At 40.7% G+C, this 22867-nt stretch overlaps 5 protein-coding genes across 15 annotated transcripts in view; 3 read left to right on the forward strand and 2 right to left on the reverse strand.

The window, feature by feature from the left end:
* LOC107272253 (guanine nucleotide-binding protein G(q) subunit alpha) overlaps positions 1–11068 on the forward strand; it is a 20971-nt gene extending 9903 nt beyond the window's left edge. The window contains exons 2-9 of one of the 6 annotated variants that reach the window (XM_015749245.2): positions 2572–2756; positions 2839–2993; positions 3400–3528; positions 3988–4116; positions 5144–5273; positions 5358–5511; positions 6509–6616; positions 7006–7737. In XM_015749245.2, the coding sequence (XP_015604731.1) occupies positions 2572–2756; positions 2839–2993; positions 3400–3528; positions 3988–4116; positions 5144–5273; positions 5358–5511; positions 6509–6616; positions 7006–7088 (1073 nt within the window). In that variant the 3' untranslated portion in view covers positions 7089–7737. Of the gene's footprint in view, positions 1–2571; positions 2757–2838; positions 2994–3399; positions 3529–3987; positions 4117–5143; positions 5274–5357; positions 5512–5783; positions 5892–6508; positions 6617–7005; positions 7738–8108 lie in introns of those variants that run through there. The other 5 variants (XM_025089590.1, XM_015749241.2, XM_015749244.2 and 2 more) reach the window with 5 other exon arrangements.
* Positions 11069–11080: 12 nt separating this feature from the next.
* On the reverse strand, positions 11081–13525 carry LOC112495024 (MYCBP-associated protein-like). Its single transcript, XM_025089575.1, has one exon. The coding sequence runs from the start codon at positions 13497–13499 to the stop codon at positions 11598–11600; it is 1902 nt and encodes a 633-aa protein (XP_024945343.1). The 5' UTR covers positions 13500–13525; the 3' UTR covers positions 11081–11597.
* A 69-nt stretch (positions 13526–13594) lies between these two features.
* On the forward strand, positions 13595–15476 carry LOC112495025 (carbonic anhydrase 1-like). 5 transcript variants are annotated; one of them, XR_003061144.1, is made up of 8 exons: positions 13619–13734; positions 13810–13995; positions 14072–14213; positions 14309–14414; positions 14505–14729; positions 14804–15030; positions 15170–15248; positions 15342–15475. XR_003061144.1 is itself a non-coding variant. In XM_025089597.1 (7 exons), the coding sequence occupies exons 2-6, from the start codon at positions 13899–13901 to the stop codon at positions 15017–15019; spliced, it is 786 nt and encodes a 261-aa protein (XP_024945365.1). In that variant the 5' UTR covers positions 13595–13730; positions 13810–13898; the 3' UTR covers positions 15020–15030; positions 15100–15229. The 5 variants fall into 5 exon arrangements, 4 of the variants coding, with proteins under 4 accessions (XP_024945365.1, XP_024945363.1, XP_024945362.1 ...); XM_025089597.1 differs by lacking the exon at positions 15342–15475 and having other exon boundaries at positions 13595–13730; positions 15100–15229; XM_025089595.1 differs by lacking the exon at positions 15170–15248 and having other exon boundaries at positions 15342–15476.
* LOC107272229 lies at positions 15040–16877 on the reverse strand. 2 transcript variants are annotated; one of them, XM_025089585.1, is made up of 6 exons: positions 16570–16877; positions 16296–16496; positions 16029–16216; positions 15697–15968; positions 15361–15626; positions 15040–15292 (listed from the first exon to the last, which is right to left on the reverse strand). In XM_025089585.1, the coding sequence occupies exons 1-6, from the start codon at positions 16809–16811 to the stop codon at positions 15118–15120; spliced, it is 1344 nt and encodes a 447-aa protein (XP_024945353.1). In that variant the 5' UTR covers positions 16812–16877; the 3' UTR covers positions 15040–15117. The 2 variants fall into 2 exon arrangements, with proteins under 2 accessions (XP_024945353.1, XP_024945352.1); XM_025089584.1 differs by having other exon boundaries at positions 15697–16216.
* Positions 16878–18519: 1642 nt separating this feature from the next.
* The window catches only part of LOC107272236 (homeobox protein engrailed-1a), an 8405-nt gene continuing 4057 nt past the window's right edge, over positions 18520–22867 (forward strand). Inside the window, exons 1-3 of the mRNA XM_015749180.2 lie at positions 18520–18656; positions 18811–21887; positions 21961–22119. Of these exons, the coding sequence (XP_015604666.1) occupies positions 21446–21887; positions 21961–22119 (601 nt within the window). The 5' untranslated portion in view covers positions 18520–18656; positions 18811–21445. The remainder of the gene's footprint in view (positions 18657–18810; positions 21888–21960; positions 22120–22867) is intronic.

A 22867-nucleotide genomic window follows, 5' to 3' on the forward strand; every position in this document is an offset into this window, starting at 1 on the left:
GGGGGGGGGGGCTCTGGGCGAGTGTTGAGATGAGGGAGAGAGAGGACTTTGGGAAAGCTAGTGGGTGGTTTGGCGATGCGGGGGAGAGAGAGAGAGAGAGAGATGGAGTTCGAGCTGGTGGGAGCGAGCGAGAGGGTGACTCTGGTCGCTCGCGTGTGCGAACGTCGGATTCGCGCGTGGTACGACGCTATGGCTGGCACGCAGCGCAGCCTGCGGCCGCTTTCATTCATGCTTTTCGAGGACGGAGGTGATCCGTCGCCGCCGCGACGCCACCTGCGCTGCGCACGTTTTACGTATATGTGTAACGTGCGTGTATATGGCAGACGGCGTCGGCGCGTAGCAACGTCGGCAACGGCATCGCGACGTTCCCGTTGCTCCGGACACGCGCGACGCCCTATAAACGAACGTCCGATGTCCTTTTCTACGTTTATTTATTTATCTCTGTCTGTCTCTCTCGTACGCATTACTTCGTAAAACCTTCATTCTCATCGGCATCACTCGTCAATGGTTTACGGTGATTTTATGAAATTTTGACATAAAAATTATTTTAACGCAATTTTACGTCTGTGCATGGTAATTTAGTATGTGATAATTTTCTTTTTCGTATTTTTTTTTTTTCTTTTCACCGATTTTTCACGTATTTCCATTTCTCTTCTTATCCGTCTAACCCAGGGCACTTTTACACGGGCTTGTCGTTCACGAGTCTTCTCGGTATCGGGCGGTCAATTTGGGGCTTGACGATTCTGCGAAAATTGCCCGAGGGAACCGATCGCACCGCGCTGTTTGGAACACCGGGTCGGCCGCCGCCTTTCGAGCTGGTTGGCTGGGCGTGAGAGGCGATGCCATTCCGTAGCTCGTGCCGTCGTAGTAGACTCTTCTGTAAATTCAATATCGCGTATCCCGGAGGAAAGGACTTGCAGGAGGTCGCGTAGGAGTTACGTCGGGATATCAGATTCCTATATGGATCTGGATATGGGGATGATTAAATAATTGATTATTATTATTGAACAGCGGTATCTTGTGAATTCAGCGTGTCCTCTGGACTTTCGTATTATTACGGGCGGGAGGAGGAGGAGGAGGGGCGGCGGGAATGTTTTCTCAAATTTAAATGCAAATCGCACGGGAAATGGGATATATAGCCGCTCACGTCTCTTTGGGCTTATTTACTCGTGTGGCTCGTACAGGCGGTTTCCTCTACGAGCTCTTTGCTCCGTACCGGAGACACCGGTTACTCGTCATTTCTTTTCTTCGAAAACCCTGTACTTCCCCGTGCATCCCTAACTCGTAATTAATATGATTTTATCTCATGATTCATATATATATATGTATATTATTATGTTTTGGAGGTTTTTTTTTTCATGCGGTTTTTGCGATTTCCTTTATTTACTTGTTTTCATCTCTCAATGTGATTCCCGACTTTTTTTATCACGTGCGGTGATTTTTTTTTTTCGCTATTTTTATCAACCACGCGATGAGTAATCATTTGATTACCGTAAATGCGGTGCAGCTTCCCGGTATCCTTTATTTAATTTACCCCACGTGCAACTGCATCTCGGACCTGGCCGAACCGGCAGATCCAATCGTTGCCGAAAGGATCTGCAAATTGACGTGAAATTGCGAAATTACCCGCTTAACGATACCATTGTGTGTACGATCCAAATCCAAAATCCGGCTTGTCCCAGCGATTAGAAATTTTTTTTATTTCGCAACTTTTCAATCGGTAACATCGCCTGGGCAATGCCGATGTGTTTTGATATTAATTCCTTGGACAAAACATACCTGGACTTGGATATTTAAAAAAATTATGCAATCTTTCCTCGCCTTATCAAACCAGTCTCCAACGCGTTAGAAAAGGCACGATCGATTTCTTTGTTTCATTGTTTTTTTTTTTTTTCCATGCAATAAAATAAATGTCAGTCGAGCGACATTTACTGCCTCAAGACGAACCCTGTATGGACAGCGATGGCCAATTACTATTAACACTGTAATCGCTCCTTTATGCTGGATATGAATGGTGCCAGCTCTGGGCTTATTTAACACGTGCGTTGTAGGGGATTTAAATTGGTGCTAGCCTTTAAATGCTGTAGCTCTTTAAAGCATGATCTAGTTGGCGCAACGTCTCGTAAAATAATTAAGGCTAAGCCCATTTATTCCTAAGACATACATTTAGCTACCAAAGATTATATACGATTAGCGTCATGCGTTTTGTATTAACGGATGGCAAGTCGAGAAGAGGAAAATTGAACAGTCGCAGAACGCTGAACGTCACCTTTGTCAATTTGCATCCTGGTGAAATTGGATTTCGAAAAAAGTACACTTCGCATTAATATAATATGGTAACATTGTCAGGTGTCCGAGGACAGATGGCTTTTTTAACTGATGAAAAAATTCTATCGTCTCCCGTACACGTGACCGAAGTAGTGCATGGACAATTTGTATCTATGAATATTAAAAAGTCCTCCCCTTAACTCCTCCACGTGTTCACTGCTGAGCGTCGGCTGTCAGTTTTCTGATAAAAAAAACATAGTGCAAAGTCAATGAGGCTAATGATAAAAAATTGATCGGTTACAGGCACCGGCGAATCGGGCAAATCTACATTCATCAAGCAGATGAGAATTATCCATGGATCTGGATACTCGGACGAGGATAAGAGAGGGTTCATCAAGCTGGTCTACCAAAATATTTTCATGGCGATGCAGTCCATGATCCGGGCAATGGACCTCCTCAAGATTCAGTATGCGGAGTCTGCGAATATAGTGAGTATAGAATTTCATGCTTTTACCTGGAATTTTATATACTTAAGACAATTTGATTGACACGTGTCTTCTCTTGATTTAGGAAAAGGCAGAGCTTATACGAAGCGTGGACTTCGAAACAGTCACGACATTCGAAAGCCCATACGTAGAGGCCATAAAAGACTTGTGGGCAGATGCTGGTATTCAGGAATGCTACGACCGTCGGCGGGAGTACCAGTTGACAGATTCTGCCAAATAGTAAGTACGGCCTCTGCTGTCACTCGCTGACACGGTGTAATGAGGTTTTCAATGTAAATTATTAATCTGCATGAGTCAAGGGTGAGAAGACTGTCTTTGGCAGCGTTCGATTATCATAAACGTGATTAAACATTCTTTTACAGGATTAAACTAAGCACCGAACACTTTTGCTCAAGTTCGATATAACCTTTGGTGTATTTGATTCTTGACAAATTGCGAGCTGACCATTTTTATGGGGCACCATGTAAAGTTGGCAGTGTCCTTTTCATTGGTTCAAAATCGATCTGCTATTTTTTTTTTTTTTACTTCCATTCTTTCCTTCTTCATTGTGGTTCTCCGGAGTCACTCGTGCTGGGCCTCGCGATATATCAGCGTGAAACAGAATATTGATAAAGAATTGTTGCAGCTACCTGATGGAAATAGATCGAGTGGCGGCACCAAACTACCTCCCAACAGAACAGGACATTCTTCGCGTGAGAGTGCCCACCACTGGTATAATTGAATATCCTTTTGACTTGGAAGAGATCCGGTTTAGGTATGTCTGAGAGAGCACGAAGGGACGAAGAAGAGCTGCCTGCTCCTGTGAACTACTTGCATCCGGTTCTCTGCATCGTGTCTGCATCTCTGTTGTGACTCACTGTTACTAATTTTCATAGTTGTGTACGACCGTCGTTCACTATTCGTGTCCTCGACTTATTTTACTTTCTCACCGAGGCCACGACCCAAATTCCAAATTCTACTGATTTCGTAGCACCGATTCGCGTACTCGCAGTACGATGCAACTTTTCGTCAATGACAATCATAGGAAATTTTTGTCGTATTGTTAAACCAGCTAACGCAATCTCTAGTCTCTTGGAATACGGCGTCATTCTTACAGGCGACCCGAGTGATCCGGCATGCGCTTACCGTTCTTGTTATTTTTATATTTCAAATAATCACCCTTAATATTTGCACGGCATGCACCATCAAGACTGTGGCTTGGTTTGTTTTGCAGTTATCTTAGTGACCTAGACCGTATTGAAAAGCCTGACTTCCTCCCTACCGAGCAAGACATTCTCCGGGCTCGAGCTCCCACTACCGGCATTATAGAATACCCGTTTGATCTGGACTCCATCATTTTTAGGTACTAACACACGCACCTTATACTTTATATAATATCTATATATTATTTTTATTTAACACCGTAACGTACTTCACTAATTCGTGGTTACGGATGGGAGTCAGATTTTTGTTAGTTTACTAATGGGATATAAAGAAATGTCGCTTCGAGATATTACTCATTAATGATCTTTCATTTTCTTTTTTTTTTTTTACTTGGTAATGTCTCATCACTCTGGAATGGAGCATTAAATGTTTGGGGTATCATTAAACGAAAAATATTTATAATAGACACAAGCATGTTTACTTTCCAGTTTCTTTTTTTTTTTTTAAACTTTAATATTCATGTTACGTGCCGATGCGCAATAGCTCATTTTCTACGTGTCGTTACAGTCGTATGGTAGCGGGTTGTTGAAAATTAAATTTTTTTAATCTCGACACATATCTGTATGTCTTTTTAATCGTGTCTATTATGCTGATTCGATTATTCTATTATTCTTATTTTGCGAATGACAGTTTTTGGAATCATTCTGACAATGCGCGGTTACTGCGTTAAGCACAATTTATGTCGTTGCATCTGGTTGTCCAAGAAATAATTTCTGTAGCACATGTGCTGCATGTATATTAAATATTAATATGTTCCTTGAATGCATCCCCTTTTTTGACAATGATAAATTTATTTGTTACTTAGAAACTTTGGGAAGAAACGCATGCATATTCGTGTACCACCTATTAATTATATGTACTTGCTGAAAGGAATTTTACGAATTTATATTTTAAAGTAGAGATTAATCGAATGAACTGTTAACTTTTTAATCGATTAATATCAATGGTTTGGTATGTAATTTCACCGTGTATCAGTCTGTGTCAGATATCTTTATTTAAAGTAACAGTCTATCTATATAGATACTTAATTATCACTTTCATCGACAGTTCGTAGATAACGTAAATCGTCTACGTTAGAACGCGATAACGAAATCGGTGGATGCTTTAAAATCCAATATTTCTATCACGAAAATATATGATAATATTGATTCAATTAATATTTACAGGATGGTAGACGTCGGTGGACAGAGATCAGAGAGAAGAAAATGGATCCATTGTTTCGAAAACGTTACTTCCATCATATTTTTAGTAGCTTTAAGTGAATACGATCAAATTCTATTTGAGTCGGAAAACGAGGTACGTCCATAGTATCATTATTACGTTCTAGATTTATTTGGAAGATTATAATAATCTAATGCGCAAACCCTTTCACATTTTAAGAATCGAATGGAGGAAAGTAAGGCGCTATTCAAGACGATCATAACATATCCCTGGTTCCAGCACTCCTCCGTTATTCTGTTCCTAAACAAGAAAGATCTGCTTGAGGAGAAAATAATGTACTCTCATCTCGTCGACTATTTTCCCGAGTACGACGGTAAGTTTACATGCATCTTATTTAAGAAAACATATATTCCTAAGACCAATAATAGTGTCTCGTACCGCGTGTCGTTTCTATGCAATAACAATGCAAAGGTTCTCCAAGGTGCTGTCCATCGTATGGGAAATTAGGTTATAATAATACAAAGATTTTCCTATTCTTCCTTTCCGAGAGAAATATAGTAATCTCGCCAATTTAATTCATGTTAATTTTATTTATTACCGATCGGTTTTTACTGTTAGTAAAGAATAGAGTTTTATACGGTCTAGGCCCTAAACAGCAAGACGTACCAGCAAGGGAATTCATCTTAAAGGTGTATCTCAGTGCGAATCCTGATCCTGACCGCATGTGCTACTCTCACTTCACTGCCGCGACAGGTCTGTTAAAGTACGACTGGTACCGAGTGAAAAAAAGTAGATATCATTTGCTCTAGTAATTTTGCCAGATAACGATAAACGCAATGAGAAGTAATTAAAAGGCACAGTAAAAAGTACTCCGATGTATCAAGAAGTAAATGTTTCTTCATGTCGGAAGGTAAAGGTTCTCAGAGTAATTCTAATCGAGTAGTTTCAAACTATTACGCAAGGGTGCAAAGCTTCTTAACAGTGCCCCCGAAGGGCTTCCTCTATATCACCAAACATAATTCAATAAGCTGCCCTTGATGCACATATTGAATCTAGAATAAGTAACTGCGAACAACATTGGAAAGATGAATAACCACAAAATTTCATCCTTTTGTAATGTATCTTGAAAGCAATAGTTTTCGATCACTGCTATTTTTCCCCTCGTACTCTCTTCCGCTGTAAACCACAGGATACCAAAATTCCAGTTCTTCCTGTTATCCTTTCGTAGGCTATTCTCTTGTAAGATTTCATTATAAATGTATTTGTAGGATACAAACAAAAATCTACAAGTGGTAAATGTTATGCTCTTGTATCATCAATGCATTTTACGTAGACGTAATGCCATCTCCTACGCTTACTATATTCTGCAGGCCCACAGAGGGAGGCCGGTGCGGCTAGAGAATTCATTCTGAGGATGTTTGTTGATTTGAATCCGGATAGCGAGAAGATTATTTATTCCCACTTCACGTGCGCCACAGGTAGGCCATAAGCTGCAATCACCGAAGATGCCTTATACGCATGTATCTGCTGTAACATTGCTTGCCCCTGTGTATCAGTATCGAACCCATAACATTATCCTTACTAATAATTAAGGTGTTAAGTTTCATTGAAACCTGTTTTACGTCATCATAGGAAAACCAATGTAGTACATGACTGTAAAAACAAAAATTGTCATATTTTACAGAATACCGTGAAAGAATTGTCTCTCATAATTGATGAGAAAATGATATATGGATTTAGAAAATCAATTTTTGTCACGTAACTTTTCATTGGTTCTCCTCGATGATTCTTGATTCTTCTTTATTTTCATGTTTAATAATTTCTTATGTGATACGTTGCATGCTGCACATGTGGAACTGTTTCATAGACACGGAGAATATCAAGCTTGTGTTTTGCGCCGTAAAGGACACTATCATGCAAAGTGCACTTAAGGAATTTAATTTGGCTTAAAAAAAAATGCGACTTCGAATGATGCACTCGAATCATGTGTGACGTCATGGCGGTTCTTCGTAGCTGCTTTACCTGCGTAATCTCACTGCCTACCGCTGTCTGTTGCATTTTATTTTTTTCTTTATCGCAACGTATTCCACGACACACGAAAATATCGTATGCCATTTGCAACAGAAACAGTTTTTCATTCGCAACAGACAAGTAGGCACTGCCAATCGTGGTGAAACTTGTGACAAATAGATTTTTCTTTTCAATCACGAATGCCATTATTTCCTGATGTTTACAGTTTGGCAATAATTCAGAGCATGTCTATGGTGGTCAGTGATTTTTATTAATTTTTAACTATCCAAATTTGACGTGACACATCGACTATCCGTAACATTACCAGAGGCAATAATTCACTTTTGCACAAAGCTTTATCGGTAGGCAATTTCTGTGTATCGCGTGTAAAATTACAAACTCTTACATGATGCCCCGTTTATAATATATTTCGAATATCGCATGTCTCGTTAATTAACTCTCATTATTGTCGCTATTAATTGTCATTATAATTCACTATTCCATTAACTCACGTAAATAACGAGAATTGTATCCGACATATCTGATGTCATTATTTACTTGAAGTCGAATAAAAATTTATCCAAACTGATCTTCGGTGTTGGACCATTGAATAATCATCAAGCCCTCCTAACACGCTCACAGAGAAATGATGATTTTTCGAAAAATAATACATGATCGTTCGTGCTTTGGCGATGGATAACCAACATTAATTTTGCTTATAATCCGCATGATCTTTGCTATTTGCATGGTGCATCTTTGGATTCTGAGGTGAGTTTTTGTAGTAGCGAAAAAAAAAAGAATAGTATGATCAAACCATGACGTTATCCACGCCTCAAGGCTTTTGCTATCGTGAAAAAAAAAGGGTGGTTTTTTAAAAATGTCGGATGTTACGTCATGGTGTCATAGAAAGCTAAGGATTCGATGTCACAATCTAACCCATTGTTCTGTATTACTTCGCAGATACGGAAAACATCAGATTCGTATTCGCGGCGGTGAAAGATACAATTCTCCAATCGAACTTGAAGGAATACAATCTGGTGTAGAGGAACTCGTGCCGATAGCCAGAGTGAAAATTAAGCTGTTTCCATGTAGCCCAGATCAGAGAAAGGAAAAGCCCATCATCATCGATACGGACTTTAATCGAGGGAAAGCGAAAACGACGAGATCGACGAAGAAGAAGAGAAAAGGCAAAGGCAAGCGTTAAGGGAAGTAGAATGTTTGAAGAGGCGAAGAAGAAGAATCGAAGGAAGAACGAAGACGAGGAGAAACGAAACGAAGAAGGAAACAAAGTAGGAGAGCAAAAGCAAGAAATAAACACTGACTTGTGGTGCCACCAGCATACATCGCTGCTCCCATCACGAGTGTACCAACATTAGCTAGATAAATATGTATGGGGATTCCAGCGACAAACAAGGACTTAAATCTGAGCGTTATACGTTCTTTCCTAACCTTTTCACTGTCGACACCAACAAACTGATTTAGTTTCGTACTCTTTGTTGAATTTGTTACCTTTTTATAGCTTAGCTTAGTTGATCGAGCCCGGCTGACCGCATCATCGCCTCAATCTCATTTTTTTTCTTTTCTTTTTATATATATATAAAGAATTTATAAGGAAACAAAAAAACAACAACAACCCACAAAGAACAAACAGCAGCACGGCCGCGCGTCCTGTCTGTCCGTATGTCCGTCTCGAGTCGAGAGATCTCAGCGCGCGAGTAGAAGCCGAAAGGGGACAAAAAGCTTTTATCACGAGTAGTCGGTGACACAAGTGAGAGCAATTCTAGTGCCATTTACTAGTGTGGTGTTTATATTGCAGTCCTTCGTTAGAATGCAAAGCCAAAGTGTTTTTTGTTTTTTTTTTTTAATCTGTGCCAGAAACGACTAAAAGTTTTTTCTGCATGTGACTCAAATTCACAATTCATCATATAAATATTGTTATATATAATATATAAAAATGAAAGATAGAATAGTGTCAAAGATACAGCAACAACAAGAAAAACTTTCCCCCTCGCCCCCTTTAACATTACGGAGAAAGAAAAAAGAGAAAGAATATTAGGGAACGGCATCTGTTTCGATGTGACTTTATAGGTAATTCGGAGGCGGAGAGCGCTCAGGTCCATCCACCTGATCTCTCTCCCTTCTGATCTTAACTGCGCTGACGTTCACTGAACGAGGGCTGCTGCACCAGTTGCATTCCGCGTTTCGTACCAGCCTCCATAATGAAAATCCTTTGATCCTGACTTTCTCTTTGCCGGAATCACAAAGTCCTCGTAAACACGTACAGTCGCGTTACACAGAACTTCCTCTTCGGACCCTTCGCTCTTCGTACCTCGCGGGCGCCGCCTTCGTAAACACGTGATCAGGATCCTCCTCGTCCAGCGCGCAGCCCTCGTCCGTCGACACAGCCTTGTAAAAGCGCAGCGAGTAACACGGGGAGGTGCATACGGTGGGGGTGCACCAAAATACGTTCCCCCTGTTCCTCGCTCACTCGTATCCACCTTACACAGTGTACGTATGTATGAACCGCTCACTGCCAGCGCTCGCTCATGCTGGCCAGCGCGCTGCCCGCTGCCCGCTGCCTGTAATCTCTGGCCTGCCAAGTGAAACGCCAGGTCTGCACCGTTGCCGCAGCCGGCCGCGATCGTACCAGAAGACGATAACCCCTCGTAAGTAATTCGAGGAGAGAGAGAAGAAAGAAATCAACGAACCTATTATTCGCCTTTATCGCGTACCGCGCGCCATCCCAAAGCGCCGACCACGCGCGTACTTCCGGTCGCAACGGTGCAAACTGAATCCGCGGGACCAGAGAATATTCGCGCATTAACGAAACACCATCCCTACCAGAATCGAATCCCATATCCTCCACCTGGCCTCCTCGTTATTCCTGCGACACAGAAGTAGCTCCGGAGGAGAATTTCAAACCGGACCTTGACCCTTGACCCCCCCCCCTCCTTTTATCCCCATACCACAAGGTGTTGGCCGAGGACGAGGTGGCGAGACATTCAGACATGTGCAGTCCGAATGCCACGCTTTGACTCTTGCAACCGGAAGCCGATGCCACACGCACACGGGGCAGCATACGTCATAAACCCACTACAGTCGAGACACTGAGTTTATATGGAAGAGAAATATAAATACATTGAATAAAAATATAATATTAAGAGATAACAACAAATAATATTGAATAATAATAATTGCTTGGTTTTACGTGTGGGTGCACGTGCGACGTACGATTATACGACGAGATGTGTGAGTGTGTGTGAATGCGCGCGCGCGCATGGGTATATGTGCGTGTGTGTATGCATTTTTCGACTAGGAGGATGCTGAGTGCGTGTGCGCGCGCGCGCGCGTTTCTCTGCGTGGGAGCGCTAGTATATACGTATGCGCGTGACTCCGTGCGAGTGTGAATTGTGGGTAAATTTCTTTTTGGGGTAGAAAATAAAACTCACCTGCCGCACGTAGCGCGCGACGGGTCGCGCGAGTTGACCGTCGCGACGCTTGACGACGCCGTGGGCGCCCTGCGAGCGGTCACCGTGGATACGTGATTCAGCTACGAATCTCTTTGACAATGCGTATTGCATACGAGTGTTTATGGGGAATGCGTGCTTGCATGGGCTGCGTGTTTATTTTTTGTTTCTCTTTCCGTCGAAGGTGAACACGCGGCCGGGGTGTGACGAGCGATTAGAGCGGCGTTAAATTTTGTTGCCTGACAGACACGAGGGGAAGCGAGCGAATGACGCAATTTGTGGCTATAGTTCATTTGTAAATCATTTCTTGTCAAAAGAGGGGATAAAGAGAAAAGTATACATTTTTTCCGAAAGCATAATACGTTGGGTATTCTTTCTGTGTGTATAAAATGTAAACACCTGCAAAAAAAAAGCCCAAGATGAATTCAATGTTTCTAACTTATTTATAATAAATAATATACATTAATGATAAAAATAAACGCAGTTTGTGACAGTAGCATTGACATACGATAACACCCGGTATACGTCCTGTCCGTTTATCCGCGCGCCACTTCTTTTCCTTCTTCTACACGCTGCTCCTCGGTCGAAGACTTTTCCTCGGTGTCTCGCGAGAGACGCCGCTTGACAATTGTGGCTTTTAGCGCGATCCTTCGACGTGGCTGATCTTCATTGAGCTTGAAGTTATCTACAGGTTTTTTTTTTGTTTTGTTTTTTTGGTGAATCCTTCAGAACGACCGTTTTGGAGAACTCGCATTCTCGTACAAAGTTATCGATTACGTAGCTGACGATGGGGAGTGATTAATAAATGTAAATAATCAAGCCTGTCGATAGTGTCATTAAGTCGATAGTGTCATCCAATTGTTATTCGCTGATGCGAATCTGTATTGTTTACCCGATCTAGCTCTTAGATATAGATTTATACATTCCTAGGACCTAATTAATTTTAAGCGCACGTGTCAATTGCGTCCGATAACATCCGCTGTCACTTGTCGAACTCGTTAAGATTGTTAAGAGAATCTATCATCGCGCACGCTTGATCGATCGCATCTTCAAGGTGGCCGTAGATCCGTACGAAGTACATCTGTCCATATATTATATTTTTATCTTCCAAGATTCGACTGCTTGCTCTTGTTTCGAAGCTTGACGAAGTTTCTTGTATTCGCAAAGTCTGACTCGATCTTTTTGTACTTTTTACGGTTTGCGTGGATATCGAGGTAGACGCTTTTCCTGATCTCGATGTATCGCTCTGGTCGTTGCGCAACGTCCGCTTAGTCTTAAACGCGGAGTAATTCGTCCTCACGAATTCACTCTCGCGTTCAAATTTGTTCGCGAACGAACAAAGTATGTTGTAGACTGCTGTGTACTTGTTGTTTTTCCCGTTGTAAATTGACACGTTGGGTCTCAAAGATTCGCGAATCAACTTGCCGAATCTTAGAAGCGTCTCTTCTCTTTCATTGGGATTGGTAATGTTTAGTAGAATAGCACGTAGGTCTGTTAGCGAAAAGTTCCAAGGTGGCCAATCGTCCTTTCTTACGGTGTCGTACATTGCCTTCAGTTCGTTAACGATGCTCGAATGGTAATAGTAGAGCGGATTTTTCGCTACGAATAGATCCCTTGACAAAAACATATTATTGTATATTGGCTCTTTGGACTTTGGTGCCTTTACGCTGTTTATAAGATCGTTTATTATTTCTCTGATCGTCGCTCTCTTTATACAGTCATCTAAGTATTCTTCTATCGCGTTGCTCGACTGGTTCGTCGATTCTGTACTGGACGCATACCCGCAAAAACGGAAGAGTAAGGACGATTTATGTAATTTGGGGTCGGTGTCCAGTCGCCAATTTTCTAAATGTACACCCGGGTCGTTTGTACAAAACCAAATTGATATTTCGAGTTTCTGACCGGGGAGAATCAGTCCGTTGTTCTTATTGAAGTAGAAGCTACTCTTTCGTTTTCTTAATGGAACAATTGACTCTGGGGACAATTCTTCTCGCCATTGGTACTCGACGACAACGGTACCTTTGTTCTCCAGAACAATCTTGTCTTCCGAACGATTTCCACAGGCTGTTTCAAAAGTCAAATTCCAGCGAAGCGAGTCTTGATCATCTTTCGTACCTGTGCAATCCTTATCGTGAATTAATTCACGTTCTTGAATTTGCAATATCACAGACTCGCATCGATCGGTTGCCGATTTTTGTATTTCTTCGTCGATTCCTTCCGATATTGCTATTACGGGCAATCTTTGGAATTTTTTGGACTTTTCAACGCCCATTTTTTCACCCTTGATTATCAACCCTTTCACTTCCTCTTCGCTTGGCCGCAACATTGATATCGTTTTTGCTAAGTCTTCTTCTCTTTTTTGCAAATATTTGCTTCGTCTCCAGGAGGGCTCGCATTTTTTTTCAGATACCACATTTTTTTCTTCCTCTATCAGACTCGGCAAGGCTACGTAAGTCGGCTCAGGCAGAATATTCAATTCTCTCTTAGTTAACGTTACAAACACATCGGGCAGGCAGTCGTTATTGTGATTCGAGAGAGAATTTGGCATTTTGAAAAAAGCAGGGTTGCCTCTGTACTTATCGTGAGTTGCCGGAACTGAAATGGTAGCGCAATCCATCAGATCTCGCATTTCGACAATAGGCCGATATGTGTCTGAGGAATTCATTATCAAATTGGTCTGATGACGGCCAGAGATCGATTTGTATCGATCGTAATGCTTGTTTCGATCGCTCAGCCACTTCTTCCAATTGATCAATCTTCGATCCTCGATTACCGGCTCGATCGGTATCACGGGTGGATCAAAAGCTGTACAATACTTGAGCGATCGGTTTTTTATCATTTTTGAATGACTTGGAGGTTTCTTAATCTTGCGTCCGTGATCCATCTTTTTCAATAGACAAATAGCTCAAGCAGAACTTTTTTATTTTTACAATCTGAAGTTAGCCACTTACTATAATCTATGAGCTCCATAGGGAGAAACTTCATTGATATCTCGACAATTGAATTTTGTGTAATTTTACTCAAAATCGAATCGTATACGATTTCACTGATCTGTCATCGGTTTTACATATCCTAAAATAGTCATTTTTCTGTTAATGGAATCATGAAGAAAGCAGTAGGTACCGGATCAATAGACTCGGTTTCTATTTTTATGTTAAACTAATAAGTCAAATTTTAATCTAACTCACGTATAGACGTTTACAAGAAGAATATCAATAAGGTCAAGTTCATTCAGCAATTAGGAGAGGAAGATGCAAAACTGGAATCGCCAATTGATCTGAACATGAGTAAAATGCTGGTAATGAAATTGAATAGTTTAAAGTGGCACAATCACGAAGTTCCGCCAAAAAAGTTAAAGCTCACAAATACAGGACAAACAGGTAATAAGACAAAAATGATAAAATCTTTTCTAAAATCTTGAGCCAACCGAATGTCAGTAAATGATTTGTTGAAAAGTTATCCTAAGTGCCAAATGGCAACAAGAACGTCCATTCATAGCAGATGGACCGTTTCTTGGGAACTATGTTTTTTCACAAATACATTTTCATTGGGGACCAACCAACATGAAGGGAAGTGAACACACCGTCGATAATGGAAGGTAAAATATGGTATTGGTATTTTATTTATTTCAAAAATAAAAAAAAAAGATCAATCATCAACACCCATGGATTACTGGTCACTGTCGTTATCTAGTTTGCCAATGGAATTGCATGCGGTTCATTTTAAAAGTGATTACCTCACCCAAGAGGTAGCACTACGAAATACCGACGGGATAGCCATTTTGGTTTATTTCTTTAAAGTAATAAAAAACATTTTTTTCACACGGCTATTATAATTATTTCAAAACTGTCCTAATCCCTTTTTGTTTTCATGTAAAAATATTCTTCAGCTACAGTCAACAGCCAATCCCTTATTGGATGGAATTATTAAGGCATTACCATTCATACAGAATCCACGCACGTCGACTCGCTTGATACCACAAAGTATCACGACTATATTAAGGCCGTTTACAAACGACTATTTCGTCTATTGGGGCTCCATACTGACTCTCCATTCCAGTCACAGTGCACTTTGGCTCATTAGCAGAGAGCCAATAGGAATATCAATGGAACAGGTAAGTTTCCATGTAAAACATAATTTGACGAATGATGAATTTAGTAAATAACATTTTTTTTCTCTTTCTTATAGATAGCAGATTTTCGTAATATTAACGATCTTAACCATGAACCAATTTTATCGAATTGTCGTCCATTGCAAGACAGACAAAATAGAACAGTGATTCACGTGAGTCCTTCAGGATCAAGATACGCCACACTGTTACCTATCCCACGGGAACCAGCTCCATTGACATTTACTCAATCCGAATCAAAGCTCGAAACGTCAAATAATCGAACGGTCAATTAGACCGATAAAAGGTATATCGATTGAAAATAATATTAATTAAATTAATTAAATCCTTGTTGCTCAACGTATATTATATATAGTGTCTGAAATATTCTCATTCATTTCCTTCGACGTCGACGCCTCTTGATTCTCTCCCTCTTGAGGTCACAGTTCGGATACAGAGTTTCGCAATCTGCACCACCAAGTCCCAAGACCGAAGCTTTTACAGAGTCCAACATTGCCGACCATGGTGATTTGTCCAGTACTCTGCCAGAAATCCAGCTCATACCCAGACTGTAATAAAAATAATCCCATCTTTACCGACATTTACCGACTTTTTCAGATGCACAAGAAAAACCGACCTCCACACCGGAACCCAGATTCTCTGACCAGTTGCGTATTCTTTGGAAAGTCTGTTGTCCACGCAGAGCGTTCGCCTGAGACAATTTCCTGTATCCTGATTGGCGATTATCGCAGCTTCTATCGAGCGCAAGACTCTGAAGGAAAGTTCATTCAGTTCCTGGTTACCGGAATACGATAATGACGATCGAGTCGTTGCATGGCGTTTGTAACGCGTCCCGTCGATGTCTGCTTGGAGAAGAGAAGCAGCAGTCACGGTCGTGACGTTCTAGGGATATAAAAATAAACAACGAAATCATAGAATAATTTCGCATAAATAACTTGAATCCTGAACTCACCGTAACGTTAATCAGCAATTGAATGACGAAAAGCCCAAAGGCCAAAAATGCCAAAGCCGTTAAGGCAATTTCAAAAAAGTCTTTTATCGAAAGATCATGGCCCTTTCCTTTACCGTATGAGGAAGGTCTTTGATAATAATGATGATCGTCGTCATGATGATTCGGAGCAGTATAGTAATACTCCTCTTGGTGAATGGCAGGATAGAAGTCAGCGTGATGACCGATATAATCACCGTGATGAAAATTGTGCCCTGCAGGTGACGTCAGATGATCTTCGAATGGAATTTCAATTATTTTAAATTCTAATTCATTGAAACCCATCTTGTCATTACCTTCGTGGAAATCGAAGCTATTACCAATTTTACCAGACGGCAGTCGTGCTGGCAGGACGTACCCAGTCACCTCGCCATCGAAGTCATCAAGCTCATCGTCATCTTCATCATCGCGTCGAACATCTTTACTCTTCGTTCCTCTTCTTCTTGGCGCGTAATGACGATAAATGTCATCGAGCGTTGTTGTTCTGTCAAAAAATTATATTATTATTCGTCCATCGCCAAATCAATGCAATCAACAATGACGAATCGGAAATATTAATGGACCTCTGTAGCCAATCCTTATACTTTGAGCTTCCTTCGTCCGATAACAATTTATCGTGAACTGTAATATTTTCTTCGCCCAAAAAATCAATCAATGACGTTTCCGACGGCAACTGAGGACGACGTTTCACTCTGGTTGGTCCGACCTCCTTAAAAATTTCTTCTGCCACGAAACCGTGACACAAATATTCGTTCATTCTCTTTCTGCAGATAAAACCAATTCATTGGCATAATACTAAATTCAATAGTCAATTTTCAACAGCGCAAGTGTCGTCACCTGTGATAATCCATGGAATCAAAAGCTTTGAAGAACGATCCGTCAGAAATCATTTTAACCCCGTCGTTCGATCCGTTACGAAATTTCGATAATTGATCCATGAGTAAAAGTGATCCAGGCAATAGATCCACGGCCAGTATGTCATTTTGATCGATACAAAATTCATTCCCATCGTCGTAACATTCCTCGGCGTAAATACCAAAGTATCCGCAAAGAATTAACGTGCACGATAAACGTAACATCGTCACTGATTTTATTATTATTTTATTAATAACACAAAATGAATTTTCTTATGAAATTAAATAGTTACGAGAGACCCACGGTACTCTGTGCTCGCAACCGGACATGAGGAAAAATACTGTGACACTTAAAGGAAGCAGAACGACACGCTGCTGAATGAGATAATGCTTTAAGTTCCCGCATAAATAATTGTACCAACTGTCACGTTTTTTACGTACCCGACATACTTGAAGCTAAAAGTACTTTGACACGAAAATAATAATAATATGTCAATCACAGGAGTACGTCGATCGCGTCAATAATTATATAAAATTGTTGTATATCGGTGAGATTAAAAAAAAAAAAAGTACCAAAAAATGAATACCAAATCTGTAAATGATACAGTAACCCAATATGTAAATATATTAAGTACATATATAAACATATGTTCCTGTCCATAATCCCCTATCGTCTGGTGACAGTACCGAACGATTTACACGAAATCTGACACTCGTGATTAAATACGTTTATTAAAAACCACTTACAGCGCTCTTATGAATGTTTTAGGAAGAGGGTTTCGAGCCCGAAGCAGAGGGGGTGTTCGGATCCAGAGGGTGGTAAGATGGGGTAATGGGGGCTTTGTTCCCTTGGGAACTGGCTCACCTGTCTAATATCTCGCGAGAGTGGCTATATTTATACACCTATAGCTGCCAGTTACACACCGAGCTTGAAAATTAATCGCCCAGTTTCTGGCAAACCCCTGGGTTATTCCCCAGTTTCGAAAAATCTTCACCAAGGGTAAAGAAGGTGTCTGCAGCCATATCGGTAACAAGGAAATTGCCTTGAAATCCATATCAAATATAATTTTACGAATGGCACGAAATTTATTGATAACAATTATTTACTCTACAGCCCTCTGAATGTAGCTGATAGTGGCCATAGGGATCAAATGGACTCGTACAAATATTAAGGATCGTACTTGGTTATAGTTATACCCCTTTTTATTATTGCAACATTTACACTTTAACCAACCAACCACTCTACGACACACATGGGTATAGGATGTTTTCATGGGAACATTCTCTCACGCTTATGCGTCATATGTGATATCTATGGGGGTTGGTTTAGGTGAGAATCTTTTTCCTCCTGGTAAATGCGTGAGTTCACCCTTAGCTGCCTCTTCAGGTGCGTGATTGATTGTTTCAATTACGTGGCGCAGCGTGCATCGGACGTTGAAAATATTCCTGGTAAAATCATCGATAAACCATACAGTATAGTTGACGTATGTGAAAAAGGTATATATATATATATATATATATATATATAAAATAATTGTTCCATCAAATAAAATATTACATTTCTATCATTCCTCTTCATGAGAATCCACATTGTCTTCATCAGCCATGACGCAGTTCAGTTAAGAGCCACACGCACCGCAGGTCTCTGTTTCCTTAATTCTCTGTTTTCTTTTTTTATATTTTTTTCTTCCACCAGACGCTAATACGCATCTATGTTCTTCTTGCATTAGAGACATTAAGGATTCACGTGACACGTGAACATTTCCAGGAAGCTTGACGTTCGGGACACGTGAACGCTCGTGTGCATCCACCGTGTCGCTGCTTCCTTTCTTCACGACCAACGACGGCGACAACGAACAAATTCTTGGGTTTACTTTATTTTAGGCCTCCATCATATTCGACTCAATATTTGTTCACGGGACTCTAACCGGTACCAAGTCACATGAAATCACAGCTTTTTCATTTGCGTTCCCGGAAGTGAAGAAAAAAAAAGATGGATTCCTTCTGACGACTAGATGGAATTTTGCGGTTCCTCCATTCGGAAAGAGTTTCCATTCACACATTGTATCGGTAAATATACCGTGTTACTAAATGTTTTCTTTTTCTTTTTTTTCAATGGTTTTTACGATTTTTATCTCGATACGAATTATTATTTTGTTTCTTAAACACTTTATGCTCCGAGGACTCGTGCTTTGCCCTGCTACCTTTATTTCTTATTTTTCAGTTGCCAACTGGAGAAACTCAAAAGCATCGTCGATTTACGGGACACCAGGTAGAACATTGAAATTCTCAGGGATGTCTCGAAGACTAATGGAAGTGCTACTCGTGAAAATGGTGGGCATTCTCAGACCGTAAACGGAGCTGGTGTAGTTCAATATAGCTCGATAAACGATACTACCGATATAGTGGGTGTACGGCGATACGAAACTCCTTTTTGCACGCAAGCGTACCTCACCGTCTAGTGGAGCACAGAGTGAGTGGATGTTAGAGGCGTTTGGGGCTTGAGGGTTGGGGTTGCTGAGATTCCATGTTATTTACAAGAACCCGAGCATCACTTAAGCGAATTATAGTACCATATTTTATAGGCTCAGAGTCTCTCATGTTGGTCCATTTTTTAGGCTCGAATGTGGCACAGTGGGAGGTTCTGATAAAGGATTGTCAAAGGGGAACTTTTAGGTTAGTATTAAATTCTTAGGTTGTAGAGGTTCGGGGGTTACCCATCGCTCGGTATGTGGGAATTTTGGGTTTTTGGTTCTCATGGGTTTTCGTCGCTTGGGGAATTTAATTGATGTATTGGGTATTTTGGGGTGGACAATATTGGTTGGATCGGGGATGCTTTTTTTCGGCTGAAATTCTTTGAGAACCTCTGCACCAGGTATTACTAAACACGTGAAGCAGTGTTTTGCCGTGGTTTTGCACGTCGTTCTCTCAGCAGGAGCACCAGAAGCGTTTATACGTTGCTGTACCATTCAGGGGGAAGAGAGCGAACCATTAGTTTGCTGACACAAACCCCCAAGTTAGGGGGTTAGAGGGCGGATACACTGGGAAAAGCATGCGCCGAATGGACCAATCAGAAAATGGTCTTGGGTTCCATGTAAAAAGAACTCTGTTTATCTAACATCAAGCCGATACCCCGTTTGTGGATTTTTCACGAAAAATGCCACTCAAAATTATTCCTCGAAAATTTTCCACACCACTCGACATTGAATCTCAGTAAAAATCAATATGGATAATGAAGAATTACGAAAGCGTTATATTAAATATAATTAAAAATATTGTAAATCACAACAAAAAAATCACGTGTATTCATACAACGCGACCAATGAAAAGATGTATTAAATTATGAATTTTTTTTTTTTAAATTTTCATCCACCACCAAGTATGACAGTCACAATCATTAAAGTAACAGCATTCGAAAAATGAACGTGTAAAATATTCAAAAAGAGTGGGATTCGGTATATTATTTGCTGGCGTGTGTTTGCGTGGGGGCGGAGAGGCTGGAAGATGCTGAGGATCTCAGGAGCCACTCAGAATCGCCATCAGGTGTTGGGAGATGGTTTTTCGGTAGAGGTAGAAGCAGAAGTAAAGGCATAGGAGCCAGTCATAGAGGGAGGAGAAAGACTAGGAGAAGGCGAACGCGACACGGATAAAGAAGGATAGAAGAAATGGACCAAGAGGGAGGAAGATGAGAAGACGAAGGAAAGGTGCGAAAGCGTGTTACCTCGCACTTAACCAACTCTCGCCAATCATTCGCTCTTTTCAAAGCACGAGATTGCAACCGCCGCCAGACCCATTACCATTGTCTTCTTGATAAATCGTCCCTGGTTAAATTAACCCTTTTATCACGGACTAGAGTCGAATTGATAAAAAAAAAAAAAGTATAAAAATTTTCCTAGACAGACATAAGACATAAGTCATAAAAATGAAAAAAGTGCCAATTGCTATAGCAGAATATTCAGCCCAAACGCACCACCTGAACACGATTTTACTGTAAGACTCTAATGAGCGCGCTAACTATTGAATAACTTCCTAACGCGTTTCTATTGAATAACTCTGTATAGGTCCACAAAAATATTTTTGCTAAAAAAAATATTAATCGAAACAACCCCAAATTGTATGTATTGGAAGAAAGGTATATGAGGATTGAAAATAAAAATTTGAAATTTTTTTTCAAATTTTATCTTCCCACTCAAGATTATAGTCTCTATTGGAAAATTGAACCAATCCAACGGGGGTACCCAGCTAAAACTGGTACACATGGTGGTACCCTAAATCAACATTAACCCTATATGAATAAAGCCCATCCCTTTGACCCCTTCCCTCACACAGTGGCGTGCTCCAGTAGCCAGTAGAGAGTGGAGGGATAGGCGGTCTGTGCCGGATAAAGGAGCAAAAGGAGAGGCTGAGGTGCGAGATGTGGCTCCAATCTCGAATCTGGACGGTGGATGAAGCTTCCCCTGGAAGCGTCTGTGTGGTGGGGATGCTGTTGCAGGGTGGTCCTCCTGGACCACGAGACACGTGCCACCTGTCATACATTCGGAAGTGCTTGCATTCGGTAGGTTTAGAAAGATGCTGCGGATTAGTACGAGATGAGTCTGATGACGTGGCACATCAATGAAAGATCAATCAAAAAATTTTGAAATAAACGAACAAATACAACATTAAAACCCAGTTTAACAGTGATTATTAAAAATTATATAAAAAAAATTTTTTTTCACAAGTGCTACACCGATCTTCGTGCACTCAATGAAGGGATGATAAATAATTGGAGATAAAATTAGTGCTTGACAGTGTAATTTTTTTTTTTTTTTTGACAAATTCAAAGTGAAATTTGCTCAATACTCGTACATGTGGTACTCATGACTTTACCAAAAATGGAACTTCGAGATCAAAATGACAAGATGCACGGGGCACTTCGGGATTTTCGTCAAGTACGGACTCTTGGCAATATCGATGAGATGTACACACTTCACGAAGTGTGTGTTCAGAGTGATACCCAGGAGGAAGATATAAACTCGCCGAATTCCTCTCACGAACCGACGGGTTACGTGTCGGATTCGAGTAGCGAAAATTCACGTGAATATCCAGGAGGACAAAACGAACAAAGAAATTCATCGCCAGCAGCAGCGACCAGTGCATTTTCCATTGACAGTATACTAGGTAGAACGGCGAGAAGAGATGACGACAAAGATACAGAAAGGGAGGCTGAGAGAGATCTCGAGGATGATCAAGAAGACAGAGACGAGCGTGAAGACAGAAGCCATTTTGTACGGCCGACGGCAATACCAGCTGCTCATACAGGTAAAATTCGTGAAAATCGCGAAAAATAATTCAAAATAAATTTTCTTCATTCAAAACCCCTACATCATTTCAGGACTAACCGGAGCCTTGTATCCCGCCACAGGACTTACGTACCCCGAAGGAAATTTGACGGATCCTACCGGATACTCTGCAGCATCCTTAGCCTCAGCGTCTCTTCTATACAGCGGTTGGTTCGCGCAATCGAAACCTAGTCAATTATTTGGATTGCACGGTGAGTGATATGCAAAAAAAAATTTTTAATTTCATTTTCAAAATTTTCAAAAACTTATCCATCTTACCAAAAGTATTAAAAATGGCGTCCGATCCATTTGTTATTTTTGGAAAAAAAAAACTCAAATTATTATCAGCCAACGATCGCTGTAGTTCTATTTAGTGAACAATGCCCTCGTGAACGTATTAGGTGCTTACGAAGGTTCAAACGAATATTGGATATTACCAGAGGCATCTTGGGTAATAGCTTTTTGGCACGCGAACTCGACATCAACACCCATAACGTTTCTCTGCCCAGTGACCCTACCTATAATACGTGACTATCGCTATATCCTGTAATAATTGAATTAGCCGTACTTGATGCTTTTGAAAAAGTTTCTACCATTCAAATGGTCTGGCAAAACTTTGTCCAAGAGAAATATATTTTTTGGAATTTTGCGCCGCGTCCTAAAATTACCACGAAAAGAATCCCCCAAAAATGACAATATTTTCAAAATATAATTTTCATTTTTTTTTTTTTTTTTTTATGCGTATATCGATCTTCAGTACATCCTAATGTAATTTTGCTTTTTGAAGATACACTATACATATATATCCTCCATTAAGATTCTCTCCTGCTCTATGTATCCGCCATACTGTTTTTAGAAGTACGTTTATTGGTCCCATCCTGCTGACTATCTTCTCGAGAAGTGCTAAGAGTCTCGGCACACTCGTAAATCTTCAACTTTCATTCTCTTCGTTCTTCATCT

This window comes from Cephus cinctus, unplaced genomic scaffold, assembly GCF_000341935.2.
Source record: "Cephus cinctus unplaced genomic scaffold, Ccin1 Ccin1_scaffold1146, whole genome shotgun sequence".
NCBI lineage: Eukaryota > Metazoa > Arthropoda > Insecta > Hymenoptera > Cephidae > Cephus > Cephus cinctus.

What these genes read in the sequence shown, in the direction of transcription:
- LOC112495025 (XM_025089595.1), top strand. An exon ending in TTTTGGTTTATTTCTTTAAA is followed by an intron (nt 14,415 to 14,504) that starts GTAATAAAAAAC and finishes AATATTCTTCAG; the next exon opens with CTACAGTCAACAGCCAATCC. An exon ending in TAGGAATATCAATGGAACAG is followed by an intron (nt 14,730 to 14,803) that starts GTAAGTTTCCAT and finishes TCTTTCTTATAG; the next exon opens with ATAGCAGATTTTCGTAATAT.
- LOC107272229 (XM_025089584.1), bottom strand. Translation starts at nt 16,811, where the DNA reads ATGTTACGTTTATCGTGCACGTTAATTCTTTGCGGATACTTTGGTATT. An exon ending in TATAAGGATTGGCTACAGAG is followed by an intron (nt 16,217 to 16,295) that starts GTCCATTAATAT and finishes ATTTTTTGACAG; the next exon opens with AACAACAACGCTCGATGACA. An exon ending in AATTGCTGATTAACGTTACG is followed by an intron (nt 15,627 to 15,696) that starts GTGAGTTCAGGA and finishes TTATATCCCTAG; the next exon opens with AACGTCACGACCGTGACTGC.
- LOC112495024 (XM_025089575.1), bottom strand. Translation starts at nt 13,499, where the DNA reads ATGGATCACGGACGCAAGATTAAGAAACCTCCAAGTCATTCAAAAATG.